At 48.0% G+C, this 16,204-nt stretch overlaps 1 protein-coding gene and 2 long non-coding RNA genes across 54 annotated transcripts; 2 read left to right on the forward strand and 1 right to left on the reverse strand.

The window, feature by feature from the left end:
* The first annotated feature begins 241 nt into the window (after positions 1-241).
* On the forward strand, positions 242-11,103 carry LOC146421664 (uncharacterized). Of its 50 annotated transcripts, none has more exons than XR_014848598.1 (12): positions 3,150-3,309; positions 3,407-3,543; positions 3,667-5,017; positions 5,224-5,335; positions 5,579-5,965; positions 6,063-6,318; positions 7,549-7,590; positions 7,685-7,734; positions 7,837-7,901; positions 8,077-8,117; positions 8,221-8,624; positions 10,675-11,103. XR_014848598.1 is itself a non-coding variant. In XM_085047092.1 (6 exons), exons 1-5 carry the CDS (start codon positions 5,466-5,468, stop codon positions 8,083-8,085), a joined length of 384 nt encoding a protein of 127 aa, XP_084903218.1. In that variant the 5' UTR covers positions 5,346-5,465; the 3' UTR covers positions 8,086-8,112; positions 10,675-11,103. The 50 variants fall into 50 exon arrangements, 4 of the variants coding, with proteins under 4 accessions (XP_084903218.1, XP_084903217.1, XP_084903219.1 ...); XR_014848600.1 differs by having other exon boundaries at positions 7,685-7,730; XR_014848599.1 differs by having other exon boundaries at positions 7,553-7,590.
* On the forward strand, positions 9,081-10,532 carry LOC146421665 (uncharacterized). Of its 3 annotated transcripts, XR_014848622.1 has the most exons (4): positions 9,081-9,177; positions 9,225-9,653; positions 9,753-9,811; positions 9,880-10,532. It is a non-coding gene; the product is annotated as an uncharacterized LOC146421665 (long non-coding RNA). The 3 variants fall into 3 exon arrangements; XR_014848620.1 differs by having other exon boundaries at positions 9,225-9,701; positions 9,753-10,532; XR_014848621.1 differs by having other exon boundaries at positions 9,753-10,532.
* An 884-nt stretch (positions 11,104-11,987) lies between the features above and the next one.
* On the reverse strand, positions 11,988-15,822 carry LOC146421666 (uncharacterized). The gene is made up of 2 exons (XR_014848697.1): positions 15,703-15,822; positions 11,988-13,775 (listed from the first exon to the last, which is right to left on the reverse strand). It is a non-coding gene; the product is annotated as an uncharacterized LOC146421666 (long non-coding RNA).
* Between the last annotated feature and the right edge of the window lie 382 nt (positions 15,823-16,204).

Raw genomic sequence — 16,204 nt, forward strand, 5'->3', positions numbered from 1 at the left:
ATGCAGTTCGGGCATGAGGTAATGCCGATTTGCATAACCCCGCCCATTTCCCCCAGGATGCACCTCGGGCATGAGGTAATGCAGATTTGCATAATCCCGCCCATTTCTCCCAGGATGCCGTTCGGGCGTGAGGTAATGCCGATTTGCATAATCACGCCCCAAGCCCCCCCCTCCCGCCGCAAACCCCGCCCATAGCCTCCTCATTTGCATTTCCTTCACGAGGCGCGGCTCGCGCCCGGCCCGCTCTGCCGGGCGGGTTCGGGACAGCGGGGGTCGGGGGATTTCTCGCCCCTTTCTGGGGCTCTTCGGGGGCGGCAGAGGGACCCTCGGGGCTGCGGTAAGAGCAGGGAAGGGGGGAAATCCCGGGGAGGACACAGGGAACGCCCGAAAATCCCCCAAAATTGTCGCATCGCCCCCAAAATTGCTGAGGAAACCGGGGAGGGTCGGGGGGGGGGGGGCTTCAGGGAATTTTCCGGCTTTGGGGACTCCGGGATCTCTTAGGTCACCCCCAGGACCTCCCAGCCGCTGCCGAAGCGGCTGTGATGAGGCTCTGCACCTTTTTCACTTCACAGATAAACAAAATCCGTGTTTTTAAAAAGAATTGAGATTTTTATTTGCATCGTAGAAACATCGGCGATCAAACAGCTGCAAAAAAAAAGCCGTGCGGCTCCCCCGCCCCGCTCCTCACCTCCTTCCCGTGTTTATTTCATAAAACTGCCCCAAAACCCCTCCCAGATTCATTTAAACAACATTAATATCCTCTATTACCCTGATATAAATCGGAAACCCCCTCAGAAAGCGGCGAGATCCCGGATTTTAACCCAAGTAGCACGGGGGAAGCGCCGCCATTTCGCGGCACCCTGCAAGGGGCAGGGAGGAGAGAATCACAGCCGCCCGGGCTTTGCAGCTTCACAGGGGTCGGGAGTGCTGCTGTTTACCTTTAAGTATGGATAATCACGTTCACTTGGATTTAAATGTGTTTTTAACCGACCAGAGGTCCCCGCCGGGGGTGCACCGTTTCCGGAGGCACGGCAATACCGGGACGAGCGCGGAGCGGAGGAAGCAAGCTCCGGATCCAATTCCCGAGCCCAAAAATCCGTTTAATATAAAGTCCTCTCATCGAGGACTTGTTCCCGCGTTGTTCCCGAGCTCCTCCCACGCTGCATTCCCCGCTGCCCTGCCCGCGCTTCACAAGCACAGAGCCCTGGAAGCCCGCAGATCTGCACAGCCACCCTTCCGAGAAGCCCCTTTGTGCTGTGACTGTTGAATCGGCACAGCCCCGCCCCTGGCTCTCCCTCCCGTCCGCATTCGGGTTCCGCCCCGGAAAAGAGGGGACGCCGGAGATGCGCTGGGGCCGCGGTGGCACTGAGGTGAGGTTTGTACGGAGCGATTCGCGTGTTGAACACAGAGAGCACGAAGCTCCGTGGGGGAGTTAAGAGGAGCAAAAGCCAAGGGACAAGCTCGGGAGCGGCCGTGCGGCCACGGGGGCGGGCGGGGGCGGAGCCGCAGCCGCCCGGTGCGGGTTGTGTCCCCGGGGGTAGGGGCTGCGTGTCTGTGCCTCGTCCCCAAAGGCACCTCCCTCCCCGCGCCCCGCTGAGCCTGCTCGGGTGTCCCAGCGGGGTCCCTGTCAGGGACTCATCACCTTTGGTTATTCTAAGGTGTGTGATGAATAGTGTATAGAAGTGGCAGCAAGATTTTTCATAGTTGTAATTTATTTGTGTTTCAGGTGTGGAGTGTGTGTCATTGTTTTATACTTTTTAGCAGTTTCCATGCGAGGATAAATGCAGTGGAAAAAGGCAAATGAAGGCAAGAGGCTGGACTAGGATGGTGCAAGCCCAGGACAAGCACAGGTCAGAAAATAATTAAAACCCCAGGTTATAAAAACAGCAAAGTAAAAGGCCCTGGTAAAAAAAAACACAACTAAACAAAACCCAAACCCCCTTTAAAAAAAAAACAACAAAAAAACCCAAAAAAATCCAAACCCAAGCCCAATCATAAAGTGACCAAACAAAAAAAATACCAAAAAGGCCCAAGCCAACCAACCAACCAACCATCCAGCAACAAAAATAGTAGAAAACCAGAAAAACACAAAGACCCCCAAATCAAAGAAAAACCAAAACCAATCAAAAACACTCCAGACCCACAGCAATACCCCCACCCTCACCCCCAAAATAATAAAAAAGCCAGCTTAGAAAAATACCAAAAGCAGCCTACAAAAAACTAGGTTCCAAAACACCAAAAAAAACCCAAAAAACCAAACCAAACCTGATTCCAAAATTCCAGAATTTCCAAATAATAGAAAATCAAATTTGATAAAATCAGCAAACCAGGTTGAAAGTACCAGAACAGCAAGTTGCAAAATGGCAAAATAACTGAGTTTTAAAATGCCGGGACACCAAGTTCCAAGATGCCAATGGAATTGTATTTCAAAACAGTGGGGGAGAAGGCTGGTTATTTTCCACAGAAATGAAAGCCCGGCACCCCGGTGTTTTAGGGGCAGACAATAGGCTGTGTAGGGGAGGGAACAAGCAGCAAGACTTTTGTCCACTTGATCCCCCCATTCCAAGGAGCAGCAGGTGCTTCAATCCATACCCCGGTACCAGAAGTCTCATACAAGAGCAAGCTTTGCACATTCTTAACCCCAATACTACACAAAAGTATGTTGTTTTTCTCCCTTTTTTTAAATAATGCATAAGACCCCAATTAGAGATCCCAATAAGAGTCACATGAGTCCCAATGAGTCACACATTGATATCATTAGTAATCTTCCACACCCTACTTAGTCCCATGTGGAATACTACTTATCAATTATCAAGGAATAATTCTGCAAATTAGCAACACGTGATTCAACTAACACAGGCAGGTGTGCTGCTAAAACACAAAGCTGTATTTGTTACCGGCTTTCTGGCCTTTTACTTGATGTAGCTGCATTAAAAAATAAGGAGAGTCATCTCCCTGAAGAGTTTTCTTCTCTGTCAAGCCTTTTACTCACCATAAATGTAAGTCAGAGGAGCCAAACAGCTGCATCTCCTCTGAGGGCTTTTAGAGCAGGTGGTATTTACCTCCTCCCTTTTCTCAGGGCTGCGGGGAAGGAGAGGTGGGCCCAGGCAGGGGTATATTAAGCACAGCCTTTGGCAAAGAGTTCCCTCTCTGGGGTTTTCAGGGGTCAGAGCTGTGCTCTCATTTCAACGAAGGGGACCTTTGAGCCCATCTCAGTTTTTTTTTTATTGGGTGGTTTTGGCACACAAAGCAAGAGAGGCTTCAAAGACACGGTGAGGAAGATAGCATTGAATATGGGGAGTATTTAAGGTGATGATTTTGGGTTGCACACTCAGGGCCTGTAAGGTGCTTTTGTAATTTTGATATTTAAGAAATGTTGTGATTTAGTTTTTTTTTTTTTTTAAAGGAGTATTGGAAGTTGCTGAAATTGCAGATTGTGTCAAGTATGATAGTTGAAATTATCTCAGCCGATTGATCATGTCATAAAAGGGACCTGGCTGATGTGAAAGATGACATCCAAAGCTGAGTCTTCCAGTAAGTAAGGTGAGGATTGTTATAGAGAGAAGGAGTGTGAGCAGGATACGGTGTTAAGAATTAGAGGGGGGTGGGATGGGGGGGGTTGAAGGCACTAAAGTTGTGTATTGATTTTGGTTTTCTTTATCATAGGCGACTAAGAAACTAAGTGACCATCACGGGGCCTTATGAGAGGGCCGAGCTGGAGTCCTTTTGTGTCCAGCGTGGATTGACGTTGCCAGTCACGGAAAAGATAAGTTGTGGGCCATGACGTAGAGATAGAACAATAGCAGGGTAGCAGGCTGGAAATTGCTGGGAGAGATGTGAAAAGGAGCATGGGAAAAGAGATTCCTCTAAGGCACCTGTTAGGACAGGCAGAGTCAGCAGCTGTATTTTGATTGCAAGCATAGAGTGCGCAGGGCAGAGCAGTTCCAGTCTCTGTCATGTTGTCTAGCGTCTTTTGTCGTGCGCCATGTCTTCGGGCTCTCTCGCATCAATCGTCTCTGCCTTTTACCTTCAAATGGCCTTTTTGCAAGTGTCGGCCGTCAAGTCTCAGTTCTGAAATATTTGCACTTCTTGTCCTGATGCCGGTATCATTTGTTCTTTTATCTGTCTTCTTGGTTTTGTCTTGCAATGGCTTATTAGAAGTTTGGAGTTGGATGTGGTTTGAGGCCTCATTACTGGCTGTATTGCCATCCATCCTTTCCAGCTGTGAGTTGTAATGTCTCGGAGCTTATAACGATCTGGGGAGCATTGTGAACATAGCATCATGTTCCAGCCATCTTGGTCATTGTGGCTGACAGTTCTTATGACAGGTTGCTGCGTTACAGTCTTTTCTTTCGCTCTTTAGAGTGTTCTCGGTGCGCCGTTGCCATACCATTTGTTGTCTTTTGTGGCATCATCTCGATCCTTGACATCCTCCGTTCTCTGTGCGCCGTTGCCATAGCAGTTATTGTCTGTTTTGGTGTTGTATCGGTCCTCGACATCCTCTGGTCTCAGTGCGCCGTTGCCATAGCATTTGTCGTCTTTTTTGGCGTCGTCTTGATCCTTGACATCCTGTTGGCCAGAGCCATTTTTTATCATCCTTGCGTCACAGTATTTGTAGTATAATGTGTTGTTTGTGTCAGCGTTTAGACTGGAACTGCTCTGCCCTGTGGAAGAGACCGGGAGTAGGTGGAGTAGAGAAACTTGGCAAGTAGTCTGTTGTCTTACTTAGCCATGAGAGCCACAGCTTGGATAGAGCAGCTGTGGCCGGTTCACGCAGGGTTTGGGGGAGAGGGTGGGAGCGCTACAGCAGCATCTTGCAGTTTGTTAGTGATTTGTCTTAATGCATGCTGTTGTTTGGTTGTAGGCATTTTGCATTGAGAAATGAGAGCTTTGGAAGGGTTAAGCTTTCCTTGTGGTTCTGTGTGACTTTGACAAATCATTCTTTTCCAGAGGCAGAGGAATAGGATGTAAACCCGACAGGAATGGAGGAGGCCAGAGGAGAACAGTTACAAGGCAGGTTGGCATCTGGTACCCAAGGGATGGCTGGACGTTTGGCTCTACATTTATGGCATTGTGGCCGGTTGTCGGCACAGGTGGGGGTCGATGAGCTCGATGAGTGCTGGATAGCAAGGTGAGTATTGATTCCTGAACAGAACTAGATGCTACCAGAGTTGTATTAGTGATGAAAGTATAAGCATCTTTTTTTTTTTTTTTTTTTAACAGGAGGTTTGCAGCATTCACTGCTCTTGTCCAATACAAGAGAGACCCTTGAGGAAAGCGGTCATGGTCAAGCGGTTTCAGATGGAAACTATCACAGCGATGTGACGCCGTGTCGGTACGTGCCTTTCAATGCCATTTTGCCACTTCTAGCCTGGGAAGGGCTTTTTGGGAGAGGTGTAAAAGGGTGGCTGTATGGCAGCATTTTTTCAGTCTTTATTTTAAGGATGTAATGGCGGATATCAGGAATGAAGGTTGATGGAGGGAGGTGAGTAGTGACTGGCAGACAAAGTGAGTTACTATTGCTGGAGTCTTAATCTGTGGTGCAGTTGTAAGCATCCATTGTATTTTTGCATTGTAGGCAGTCCATTTGCAAGATATCCCGGCTCAGGATGGCAGAGAGCAGCGGGGTGCAAAGCAAAGGTGTAGATGTGGCGTACTTGAATCAGAGCGGGGATGTTTTATTTTCTCAGCGTGTGAATGTGTTGTTTTGGTTTGTTTCTTTGCAGGTGCTGCTGCCACCCCACGTGTGCCGAGGAATAGAGGTGAGTTTGGTGAATCGGTGTTTATGTGGGGTGACTAATAGGTGAGTGCCATGTGGCAGCGTGCTGAGCTGTAAGCATGCATTGTTGTTCGTGTGTTTTAGGCAGTCCACTTGCATTATACATGTCAGTGTATAGGTATATCAGTGTATAGGTATGCTTTGGTGGCAAGCAGATGGACCTAGATGGATGTGGTTTGGCAAAGGGTGAGGATTTGTGGTGAGTGGGGGAGGCGAGGAGGAGGAGGAGGGAGGTTGCAGTGAAGTGTCAGCAAAGTGACGTGACTGTCTCTTCTTAAGCCAGGTATGCCCCAAGATGGCAGCATCAGCCTCCGAGCGTGGCCAGAGCCTTCGTCCTGAGGAGCCAGGCATTCTTAGGAGGCAGCAAGTAGAGGGACCGTTAGGTTTTGGCTGACGTGCCAGTAAGCTGACACATTGGCTTTCTTTCTTGTAGCTGACCAGAACAGAACAGCATGATGATGGCAGGAACTTCCAAGACGGTGAGGAGGCGTTCTTTGGCACCCGATGTGGATGGACATCCCTGGAAGGCCAAGAGATAAGTTGAGGGCTGTAAGGCACATAGAGGGTGGAAGCCAGGTGCCGGGCTGGGAACTGCAGGGAGGGGTTTTTGCATTAGCTTTGGAGATGGGGATGTGGAAAAAAGGGCCCCTTAGGGCACATAAAGGGAGAGCGTGACTTTTGATTGCAATGCAGATGTGTGCATGGCAGAGCAGTCTCGGTGCATGTCATGTCACTTGTGTAATGTGCATTTGATGTCTTCCACGTGTCTTACGTCGCATACATTCCGCCGTACCCCTCTGAGGGGATTCTTGAAATGTCTGTGCCGTCCTCAGCATCTCCGATTGCTGCATTCCTTGGCCTGGTGCCCATATCTTTGAACCTTTGTCTCCCGAGCTCAGGTGTGCACAGGAAAGACATCTCTTTGGAAGCGTCGAGTCAGATGCCTTTTCTGATCTTGTTCTGAGCTGTATCAATACCTGTACATGGCAACAGTCCATTATAGCAGGCTAGGATTTGTAAGAACGTACGGTCGGAATCTTGTCTCTATCCTCATGATTCCTGGGCATCCGTCTTTGCTGTTCTGGCGTGGTTGTCATAAGGTGGTTGTGTTAGCATCTTGTGGCAGGGTTCTTTGGGCCTGGTTGGCTTGCCATCAGTCTTACCTGGGTCATGTCCTTGTGCATCGTCTTGATCCTTGCAGTCATCTTGCCGAGAGCTTTTTTGTCATTGTCACATCCCCTTGTTGCATGTGGGTCTAATGTTTGTGTACGTGTGTGTTTTGCCTGGAACTGGTCTGCCCTGCTGTGGGGTGTGGTGTGTAGGTGTAACAGGACTAAGGGTGTAGTGTTCATTTGTTGAGTGACTTAGGGAGTGGAGGCCATGATTTTGCAAGCATCCCCTACCTCCTGGTGACCGGCCTTCTGTGTGTGATGTTTAGGAGAGTTGCCAGCTGGGGATTTGTAATTTGTGGTGTAGGGGGTAGTAAGAGTGTAAGTGTTATGTGTAGATTGAAGAAAGATGTGTGTGGGTGTTAAGGTAGCATGTAGCACTTTGAGTTGTGTAATGAATGTTTCAGATGAAGGTGGATGAAATGGGTGTCACAGCGGCCCATACTGTGAGAGTCTGAGGGGGTTTGCACAGGGAGGTCAGTCAGTGTTTGTGTTTGCAGGGGAAGGTGACGTGGTGATTCTGTTCCAGGGTTGCTCTTAGCCTTTTCCTTTTTTTTTCTTTTTTTTTTTGTTTTGTTTTGGTTTTTTTCTTTTCTTTAGGAAGTAATGGTGGATGTGAGCAGTGAAGGTTGATGGAGTGAGGTGAGCAGTGCCTGGCAGACAGAATGAGTTTGTATTGGTGGGGTTTGAATTGGTGGTGCAAGTGTAAGAATGAATTGTAAGTTTTGCATTTTAGGCAGTTTACTTGGAAGATCCCTTGGCCCAGGATGCTAGAGAGCAGTGTGGGTTTGTAACCTGAAGGTGTAGATGTGATCTAGTTCAGTGAGGGTGGGGAGGTTGTAGTTCCTCAGTGTATGACTGCGGTTTTTTTGCTTTGTTTCTTTGCAGGTACCACCGCTGTGCTAGGTGTGCTGAGGAACAGAGGCCAGGGTGTGAGTTGTCATCTAGGCAGGGTGAGTAACAGGTAAGCAGTGTGTGGAAAGCATCTTGGCTTTCATTTTGCATGCATTGTCCATGAGACTCTGTATTTGGATGAAGATTTGAGGTGAGCTGGGGCAGAGTTGGGGAGGAGCCTGGGGATGGCTGTTGTTGAGGGCAATAGTCCCGTTTTCTGTTTTGTTGTGTTAGGTACTATGAGCAGGTGTGGAGTTGAAGTTTGGAAAGGTGAGGTAAGTGATACCCGTTGTCAGTGAAGAGGGAGAGGGGTGTTGCAGAAGGGGTCTCTTTTGGGATATGTCACGGCAGTCTGAATTTTCCTTTGAATTGTTGCAGGCACCGAAGCGGACCAGAGGGAACACAGTGCCATCCACGGTGTCGAGGATGGATTGTGTCTGCTTGTGTAGTGAAAGGTAAGTGTGAGGAGTGGTGGTTGGGAGAAGTGAAAAAGCTTTGTAATGACAGGAGGCAATTTGAAGTTGGGTTAGAGGAGAGCAGTGTTGTGGGACAGGCCCTTTGGAAGTAAAGGGAGAGGTTTTCTCTTCAGCATCAGGTGAGCCTTTGCTGGGTAGGGCAGCTCTGAGCCACATCCCTGTTCTCATGAGCTTTTTGTCATTGGCCTTCTTTGAGTGTAGATGTTATCCTTTGTGTCAGGAGCGATCGGCACGGTCATCTGGCATTCATTGTCTCCTTCTGCAGGCCTGCTGAGGTTCTTGAGCATGGTCTTAATAAGTTTGGCAGTAAGTTGTGGTCAGGATTGAGTTTTCATTATCATGTGCTATTGCTGTGGAGGCTTCTTTCCTTTACTGTCATCAGCCTTTGGGTCATCTTGCAGTAGGAATCTTGCTGAGGAGTTTCAGCCTGTGCCTGTGTCATGTTCTGTGTGTCCATGTGGTGGGGTCGGTGTCCAGTGTGTGTCCATGTGGTGGGGTCGGTGTCCAGTGTGTGTCCATGTGGTGGGGTCAGTGTCCAGTGTGTGTCCGTGTGGCGGGTGACTGTGTCCGTGTGGTGGGTGTCCGTGTGATGGTGTCCATGTCCAGTGTGTGTCTGTGTGGTGGGTGACCGTGTGATGGCGTCCATGTCCGTGTGGTGGGTGTGGGTGTCCGTGAGATGGATGTGGGTGTGCGTGTGGTGGTGTCTGTGTCCATGTGGTGTGTGTCGGTGTGATGGTGTCCGTGTGGCGTGTCCGTGTCCATGTGATGGTGTCCGTGTCCATGTGGTGGGTGTCTGTGTCCGTGTGGTGGGTGTGGGTGTCCGTGTGGTGTGTGTCCGTGTTATGATGTCCGTGTCCGTGTGGTGTCTGTCCTTGTCCGTGTGACGGTGACCCTGTCCATGTCCAGTGTGTGTCCGTGTGATGTTGTCCGTGTCCAGTGGGTGTCTGTGTGGTGGGTGTCCGTGTGATGGTGTCCGTGTCCGTGTGGTGGGTGTCCGTGTGACGGTGTCCGTGTGCGTGTGATGGAGATGTCCGTGTGATGGTGGGTGTCTGTGTCTGTGTGAAGGGTGTCCATGTGATGGTGTGGGTGTCCGTGTGGTGGGTGACCATGTCCGTGTGGTGGGTGACCGTGTCCGTGTGATGGTGTCCGTGTCCGTGTGGTGGGTGTCCGTGTGATGGTGTCCGTGTCCAGTGTGTGTCCGTGTCTGTGTGATGTTGTCCGTGTCCAGTGGGTGTCCGTGTCCACTGTGTGTCCGTGTGATGTTGTCCGTGTCCAGTGGGTGTCCGTGTCCAGTGTGTGTCCGTGTGATGTTGTCCGTGTCCAGTGTTTGTCCGTGTCCACTGTGTGTCCGTGTGATGTTGTCCGTGTCCAGTGGGTGTCCGTGTCCAGTGGGTGTCCGTGTGATGTTGTCCGTGTGATGTTGTCCGTGTCCAGTGGGTGTCCGTGTCCAGTGTGTGTCCGTGTGATGTTGTCCGTGTCCAGTGTGTGTCCGTGTCCAGTGGGTGTCCGTGTCCAGTGGGTGTCCGTGTTATGTTGTCCGTGTGATGTTGTCTGTGTCCAGTGTTTGTCCGTGTCCAGTGTGTGTCCGTGTGATGTTGTCCGTGTCCAGTGTTTGTCCGTGTCCAGTGTGTGTCCGTGTGATGTTGTCCGTGTCCAGTGTTTGTCCGTGTCCACTGTGTGTCCGTGTGATGTTGTCCGTGTCCAGTGGGTGTCCGTGTTATGTTGTCCGTGTGATGCTGTCTGTGTCCAGTGTTTGTCCGTGTCCAGTGTGTGTCCGTGTGATGTTGTCCGTGTCCAGTGTTTGTCCGTGTCCAGTGTGTGTCCGTGTGATGTTGTGTGTGTGCTAGGATTTTGTTCTGTCTTGATGCTTTCTCAGCATTGTTCTGGGCTGTGTCAGCAGCAGGGGTCTGTGCTTGCATTTTCTCCCCTATGGGGCTTCTTTTGGCATCTTGTCACTGTGACTTGGTGAGACCGGATAGATATTGCCATCCATCATCTTGTCATTTTTGGTAGTACCTTCTTTTCATGAAGGGTATTGTGAGCTGCTAGAGTGTGCTGAGAGAAATCCTAAATATCTGTCCAATTTTCCTATTGTAATTTGAACTTGGAAAAATCAAATAGTTGCCTCAAGGATTCTGTCAGTGGGAGGTGGTGATGGGATAACCTGTTTTTGAAGGCATTATCCACAGCCTGAAAAGTGTGGATAGGTGTATCAGCTGGGCTGCAGCTGCATTGCAAAAAGCATGTTGTTTGGGCACTGAAATTTCAGGGTTTTTGGTGGGTTTTCCTGAGAAATGCCTTGTAGCCCTCTGAGCTTTGCTTTGCAAAGTACTGAATGATTTTAATGGTTCTGCAGGGACGTCTGCCTGGAATGTCCTGGGTGTCCCAGTTCAGCTGCCTAGGGTGGCATGAAGGTGGTGCTGAAGATGCCAATAATCAAGCCCCTGGATAAATTTTGGCTGCAGGAGCTGCCAGCAAGCAGGCTCTTCAGAGCCAGAGCTTCCCAGGATGGCAAGACTGTCATTGTGGCAGTCCCGAAAGTAGTATCCAATGAGACTAGTTGCAGAGCTCTATAAAACAAGTGTGACATTTCTTACGGTTTTGGGCCCAGTGGGTCTAAGGTGGCTTTTATTAAACTGGAGAGCTGGATTTTTTAGTCTTGCTGAGAGAATTCAGCATCACCTTATTAAGCAAGGAAAAGCTGCGTGGTAAGTGCAGGCTGGTGCAATTTATTTTCGCTTATTACTCCCCATGATTCCTTTAATAAATAAACTCCTAATGAAAAGTGTGGATGTGTTAATTATTTCTCTGTTTGATCAACAATAGAATGCATTAGTAAACATTTGTGGGAGAGGCATGGAGAGCAGCAGAAGGGAGAAAGGTGTGGGAGATAGAGCCTGGTCCCAAGGTGGGTTGCTGGCGGTGGCATAGCAGGGGATGTCAGAGAGATACAGGTAAATGTCTACAGGGTGCAGAGCCCCAGGGTAGTGCCTCTGCTGGGGGAGTGAGAGCGTGTCCAGGACAGGTGGGGTATGGAGCGGTGAGCCCTAACCGGGATGGGGGGTGAACCCATGGGACACGGGCAGAGTCCTGGCTACTGTGTGAATTGTTACCACACAAGGTTAGTGGAGCCGAAGGTCAGCTCAGGAGAGGTGCAGCCCCCAGTCCCTATTGCTGAGTCCCACCACAGGCTTACAAAACCAGGATTTGGGCTCCAGAGCTGACAGGTGTTGTGTTGTCCAGGGCAGCACCTGGCACCACAGGGCTGTAGGGGGCTGTGGAGCGGGTGGGGGGCCGTGGCCCGTTAGCTGAAAGGAAGGATGAGTGAGAGGTATTGAGGGCAGTGGGTGATGCAGCCCCCTGCATCCCAGAGTCCCATCCAAACCTACCCCTTTCAGAGTGTGCCTAAGAACATCTGCCATGTAATCTGCCTGCAGGAGGAATTTTTGCCAGAGCAGCTGTGTCTAACCCCAAGGTGAACCTATATCCCATACGGGCCTAGGTAGGATCTGGGCTGGTGACAGCCGTGGTGTAGTTGCCTGTGATCCCCCAGAACCCAGATTTGAGGTCAGAATTTGCTATTTTTGTAATGTAAGAAGGGGTAGCACCAAAGCCAGAAGTTTTTAAAAGTTCAAAGTGTGTCTGTTCAGCATTGAAATGAATACATACTTGATCAGGAGAGTTTTTTAATGTATTTTGTCAGATTTTACAGACATGGGGAATTTCGTTGAAGGCATAGAATTTCATTTATTTAGTGTATTGTTTGTATGAATACCTGGAGGTTTTCTACAGCTACAGAGCGGCATCTCGTGTCTGGATTTTGTTCCACGGTGAACCAGAGGGAGAAGCAGCACTTCCCAAAGTCTTCTGGAGCAGTGGTAATTGCAGTCCTTTAAACATGCATTAAAAAGGCAACATGTGAAATGGGAAGAGCAATTAGGAAAAGAGGAAAAAGAAATGTTGAGCTAGGGAGGTGTTGCAATTTTTCTGTTGTTCCTTTAAGACAATGATCTTGTAGGCAGTAAGAAAAGTATTAGGATTTGAATAATGGAGGGTATGAAATGGACCTAAAGTGTAGGTAAGGAAAGGAAAATGCTATTGTAAAATCTTCCTTGGGGCACCATGCAGATGATGCAGAGAGAGTAATGTGTGTCCTGCATAAGCTTGTCCATGCAAGGCCAAAGCAGATAGAAGATTTTAAAGTGCAAACACAAGTGTTGTGTATATAAATGAACCAATGAAAGAGCTTAACTTATAAGGCAGGATGATATATAGGACAGAATGTAAAAAAAGAATAAACAGATCTATTAGCTGTTCTGTACAAACTCTAATCAGATATTAGATATTAATGTAAAGAGAGGTTTGATATGAGTAGATGTGTATGGTTAGAGTGTAGAAGTCTGACGTGATATTGAAGTGTCAAAATGTACAAGTTGAACATTGTAAATATGTGGCTTGTGTCTTAGCAGAGGTTCCATAAGTGTCAAAGGATTTGTAAGTATTTTCTCTATAATAAGTGCAAATAGATATAATGTAAATAGATGAGTGTAAGTATATAAAAGTTTAGGGGGTGGGAACAAGAAAACGGTTTTGAGAAAAGGTTTTGTTGTATTGCTTCATAAATCCTGGAAGATTTCCGTTTCTTGGAAGGTCCAAACAGTAGAATGTTTTCAATAGAGTGCACAGACCGATGCAGCCAGAATCCAAAAGTGTGCAGATTGTCACGGGCATAAAGAAAATCCAAAAGCCATAATTTTCATGTTGAGGAAAAGCAATGGAGTGTCCTCACATGTAGAATTTTGAAAAAGCAACCTCCTTGTCTGGAAATTTCACATTCTAGATACGGAAAAAAGCACCAGGCTGCCAAACACAGCAGGGTGTGGTGACAGTCGGTCAGTTTGGAGGTATGGCCGTGGGTGATCTGGTGCTGGGGCAGTTAGACAGCAGGGTGTGGTGACAGTGGGTCAGTTTGGAGGTACGGTCGTGGGTGACCCGGCGCCAGGTCAGTTAGCCGGAGCACTTTGATTATCGTGGGTGCATCTGCTGCCACCGGTTACCTGGGGAGTTCCACTGCTGCTGGGGAGTTCCACCGCTGCTGTCATTGCCACCACGGTGGCGGCTGGCCATGGGCCTTGGCCTCGTCCTGGCTCAGAGGTCGTTCTTCCTGGCTTTTCTTTGCTGCCTCCCCAAAGTGCTGCTGCCTCCCTCTCCACCCTGCCCTGCTGTGGCCAGCTGCAGCGTGCAGAGGGTGTTGTGGCTGTGCTCTGCCGGGTTCCCTGTGTGGAAGCAGAGAAGCTGCAGTGGTGGCAGCATCAGTCCTTGCAGGAGATCCTGCATTCATTGGGGTCAAGTGGCTGTCTTGACAGTGGTGAAGATTCTTGAGAGCTCTTATGCTGTCAGGTACTCCCCAGAGCGTGTCCTCGAGGTAGAGAGAAGGAGATGTGGCCACGGTCGTTGCTGTGGGGGGAGATTTGATGTGGTTATTGTCCTCGCTTCCTTTAATATCATTGGTGCAGTATTTCTATAGATGTGGTGTCCTGAAGCAGCAGTTACAGGTGTTGTTGTGGGTAGTGAATAATTGAAATGAATGTAAAGAATGGATTGTTATGATTGCTATCAGTATAGCTTGGTGTTCTTAGTCCCACAGCAGGTTTGTAAAAGGTTCAAACAGTCCTTTTTTTTCCCAGAAAACCTGACTGAGTGGAGTGAGGTAACACAGAGGCAATATAGTGTATCTTGAGGCTTGTTATGAAGTGTTGTCAGATGGTTTTTATGATGTGAGCAGGCATTTGCCACGGTGTGCAGGTCAGAAGGGTGGAAAAGTTTGTTACGTGTGTAAAAGAGGCACCGTTTGCAGCCAGGTTCCAAATGTGGTATTGTAGCTGAAAAGTGTGCATGCTGCAGGAATCCTGTCAGATGAAAGGTGTAAAGAAGCAGAGCTCTGTGTGTACTTGGATTCCTCCAAACTGCCTATCTTACACGAGAGTGGTGATGTGCCATTCCCGTGGAAAAGAGCCATTGTTGGCACCCAGGTTCCCATGGGGAAATGTGAGATTTTGTATTGTAAAGTTGTGCAAATGTCAGGATTTGTGCCAGACAGAAGCTGCTAGGAGGTAGGCCTGAGGCTGGCCTTGGACTCCTGGGTGTGTTGTGCCCAGTGTGTGCAAGGATTTCCTAGCTGTTGAAAAGAGGCAGTGGTTTGAGCCAGGTTTGATCAGCAGGAAGAGGGAGGGAGATCACACTTATGAGCAATGATGAAAACCTTTTCAGGTAAGAGATGTCAGAGTCCTATTTCAAAGAATAAATATCTTGTGTGGCTTACGTGGCAAATAAAAAAATAGATGAAGGACGTCTTGCCACTGAATTCTAAAGAAGTCATCAGTGAAGGTGCTGACATATAAACCTGAGTTTTCTCCCTAGGTTTTGAGAAGGATCCCTGTCAGACTGCAGCATCTCAGGCTAACCTAATACCAGAACTGTGGTGACCAGAGAGGTGTTAATTGCATAAAGGGAAGCAAAGTATTGCTCATATGTTTTGGTCACAGTGACATGAGTTCATCCACACCAAACAGTTCTATCAGAAGCGTGGCCTGGGCCGCTCACATGTTCAGATGGAACAATTGTACAACCACCACCTGCAAATGTTCCCTTTGGGATAATATTTTTTAAACTTTTTTTACTTTTTTTTTTACTTGCTTCTCTCTGATCTGGCCGAATGGTACAGTGAGTGGAACAGAGGCTGAGAATCGGCCACCATGTGAGCTGTGTGGCATTTCCTACAGTGGTTGAAGTAAACCTTCTGAACCATCTTTCAGTGTGTCATACAGGGAACAGGGGAGGATGGTTATTGCAGTTATTGTTTCCTCAGCAACATGAGATATGTTATTCCTTTAACATGGCATTGAAAGAGTTAGCAAAACTATTTTTTTTTCTCTTAGGCCATTTGAAAGCCAAATTTCTGTACATGGATAATGGATGAGGTGCAGCTCTGTAAGGCTCATGTAACGGAGCCTTACGAATCAGAATTAATCCTGAAGTGTATTTCTGCAGGCTATGCACGTGGTATGCAGTTCACACACAGGTAATAAGCATGTGCAGGTATAAGGCTAAGCACCTTATGTACTGTCCAGTATTAGATAAAATATTTGGAGACATGTGTACCAGTTTTGATATCAGCATAGCCACATTTGTAATGTAGGAAGTGGTAGCAACATCATCCAAACCCTGAAGTTTTCAAGAGTTTAAAGTGATGCTGTTCTGTATTGAAATTGATACAGACTTGATGTGCCAATATTTCTATGTATGAACCCAGATTTGCAAAGCATGGGAACTGTTCTCCAAGGGAAAGTATTTCATGAATTTTTTCTACTCTTTCTAGCCATACCTGGTGGTTTGTGCACCAATGGACCGGCACCTTCTGACTGGATTCCGTGCTCTGATGAGCAAGGTAGGGAAGTAGCAGTTCACAAGTCCTTCTGCAGCAGTGAGAATTGCAGGCCCTTAAAGGTGCATGGAAAAGAGCAGCTATGAGATGGGAAGAGCAAATAGATAAAGAGTGAAAAACAACATCTTGAGCTAGAGAAGTTCTACAATTTTTCTGTTGTCCATTTATGATTGTGCTCTTCCACGTACTAGAAAAAGTTTCAGGATGTAAAGAATTTAGGGAATGAAATGGAAATGAAATAGAGGGTATCAAAGCAAAAAGGCCCTGCTAAATATTCTTTGGGAAACTATGGCCATGAATGAGAGAGAGAAAGAACAAGGAGTTTCCTGAATGGATTTACAGAAAACAAATCCCAGTGCCTCTTTCTAGGTAAGTGTGGACATTGGCTATGTTGTAAAAGAGGAACTGTAATTTTCAGAAGTATGCAGAGGTATGAATAAAA

This window comes from Lichenostomus cassidix, unplaced genomic scaffold (assembly GCF_008360975.1).
Source record: "Lichenostomus cassidix isolate B80296 unplaced genomic scaffold, HeHo_3.0 HiC_scaffold_33, whole genome shotgun sequence".
Taxonomy (NCBI): domain Eukaryota; kingdom Metazoa; phylum Chordata; class Aves; order Passeriformes; family Meliphagidae; genus Lichenostomus; species Lichenostomus cassidix.

Bases quoted from the DNA above. Each gene is read 5' to 3' on its own strand.
- LOC146421664 (XM_085047091.1), top strand. From the start codon at position 5,466: ATGAAGGTTGATGGAGGGAG. The intron at 5,763-6,212 runs GTGAGTTTGGTG...TCTTTCTTGTAG, and splicing joins ACGTGTGCCGAGGAATAGAG to CTGACCAGAACAGAACAGCA. The intron at 7,902-10,674 runs GTGAGTAACAGG...ATGGTTCTGCAG, and splicing joins TGAGTTGTCATCTAGGCAGG to GGACGTCTGCCTGGAATGTC.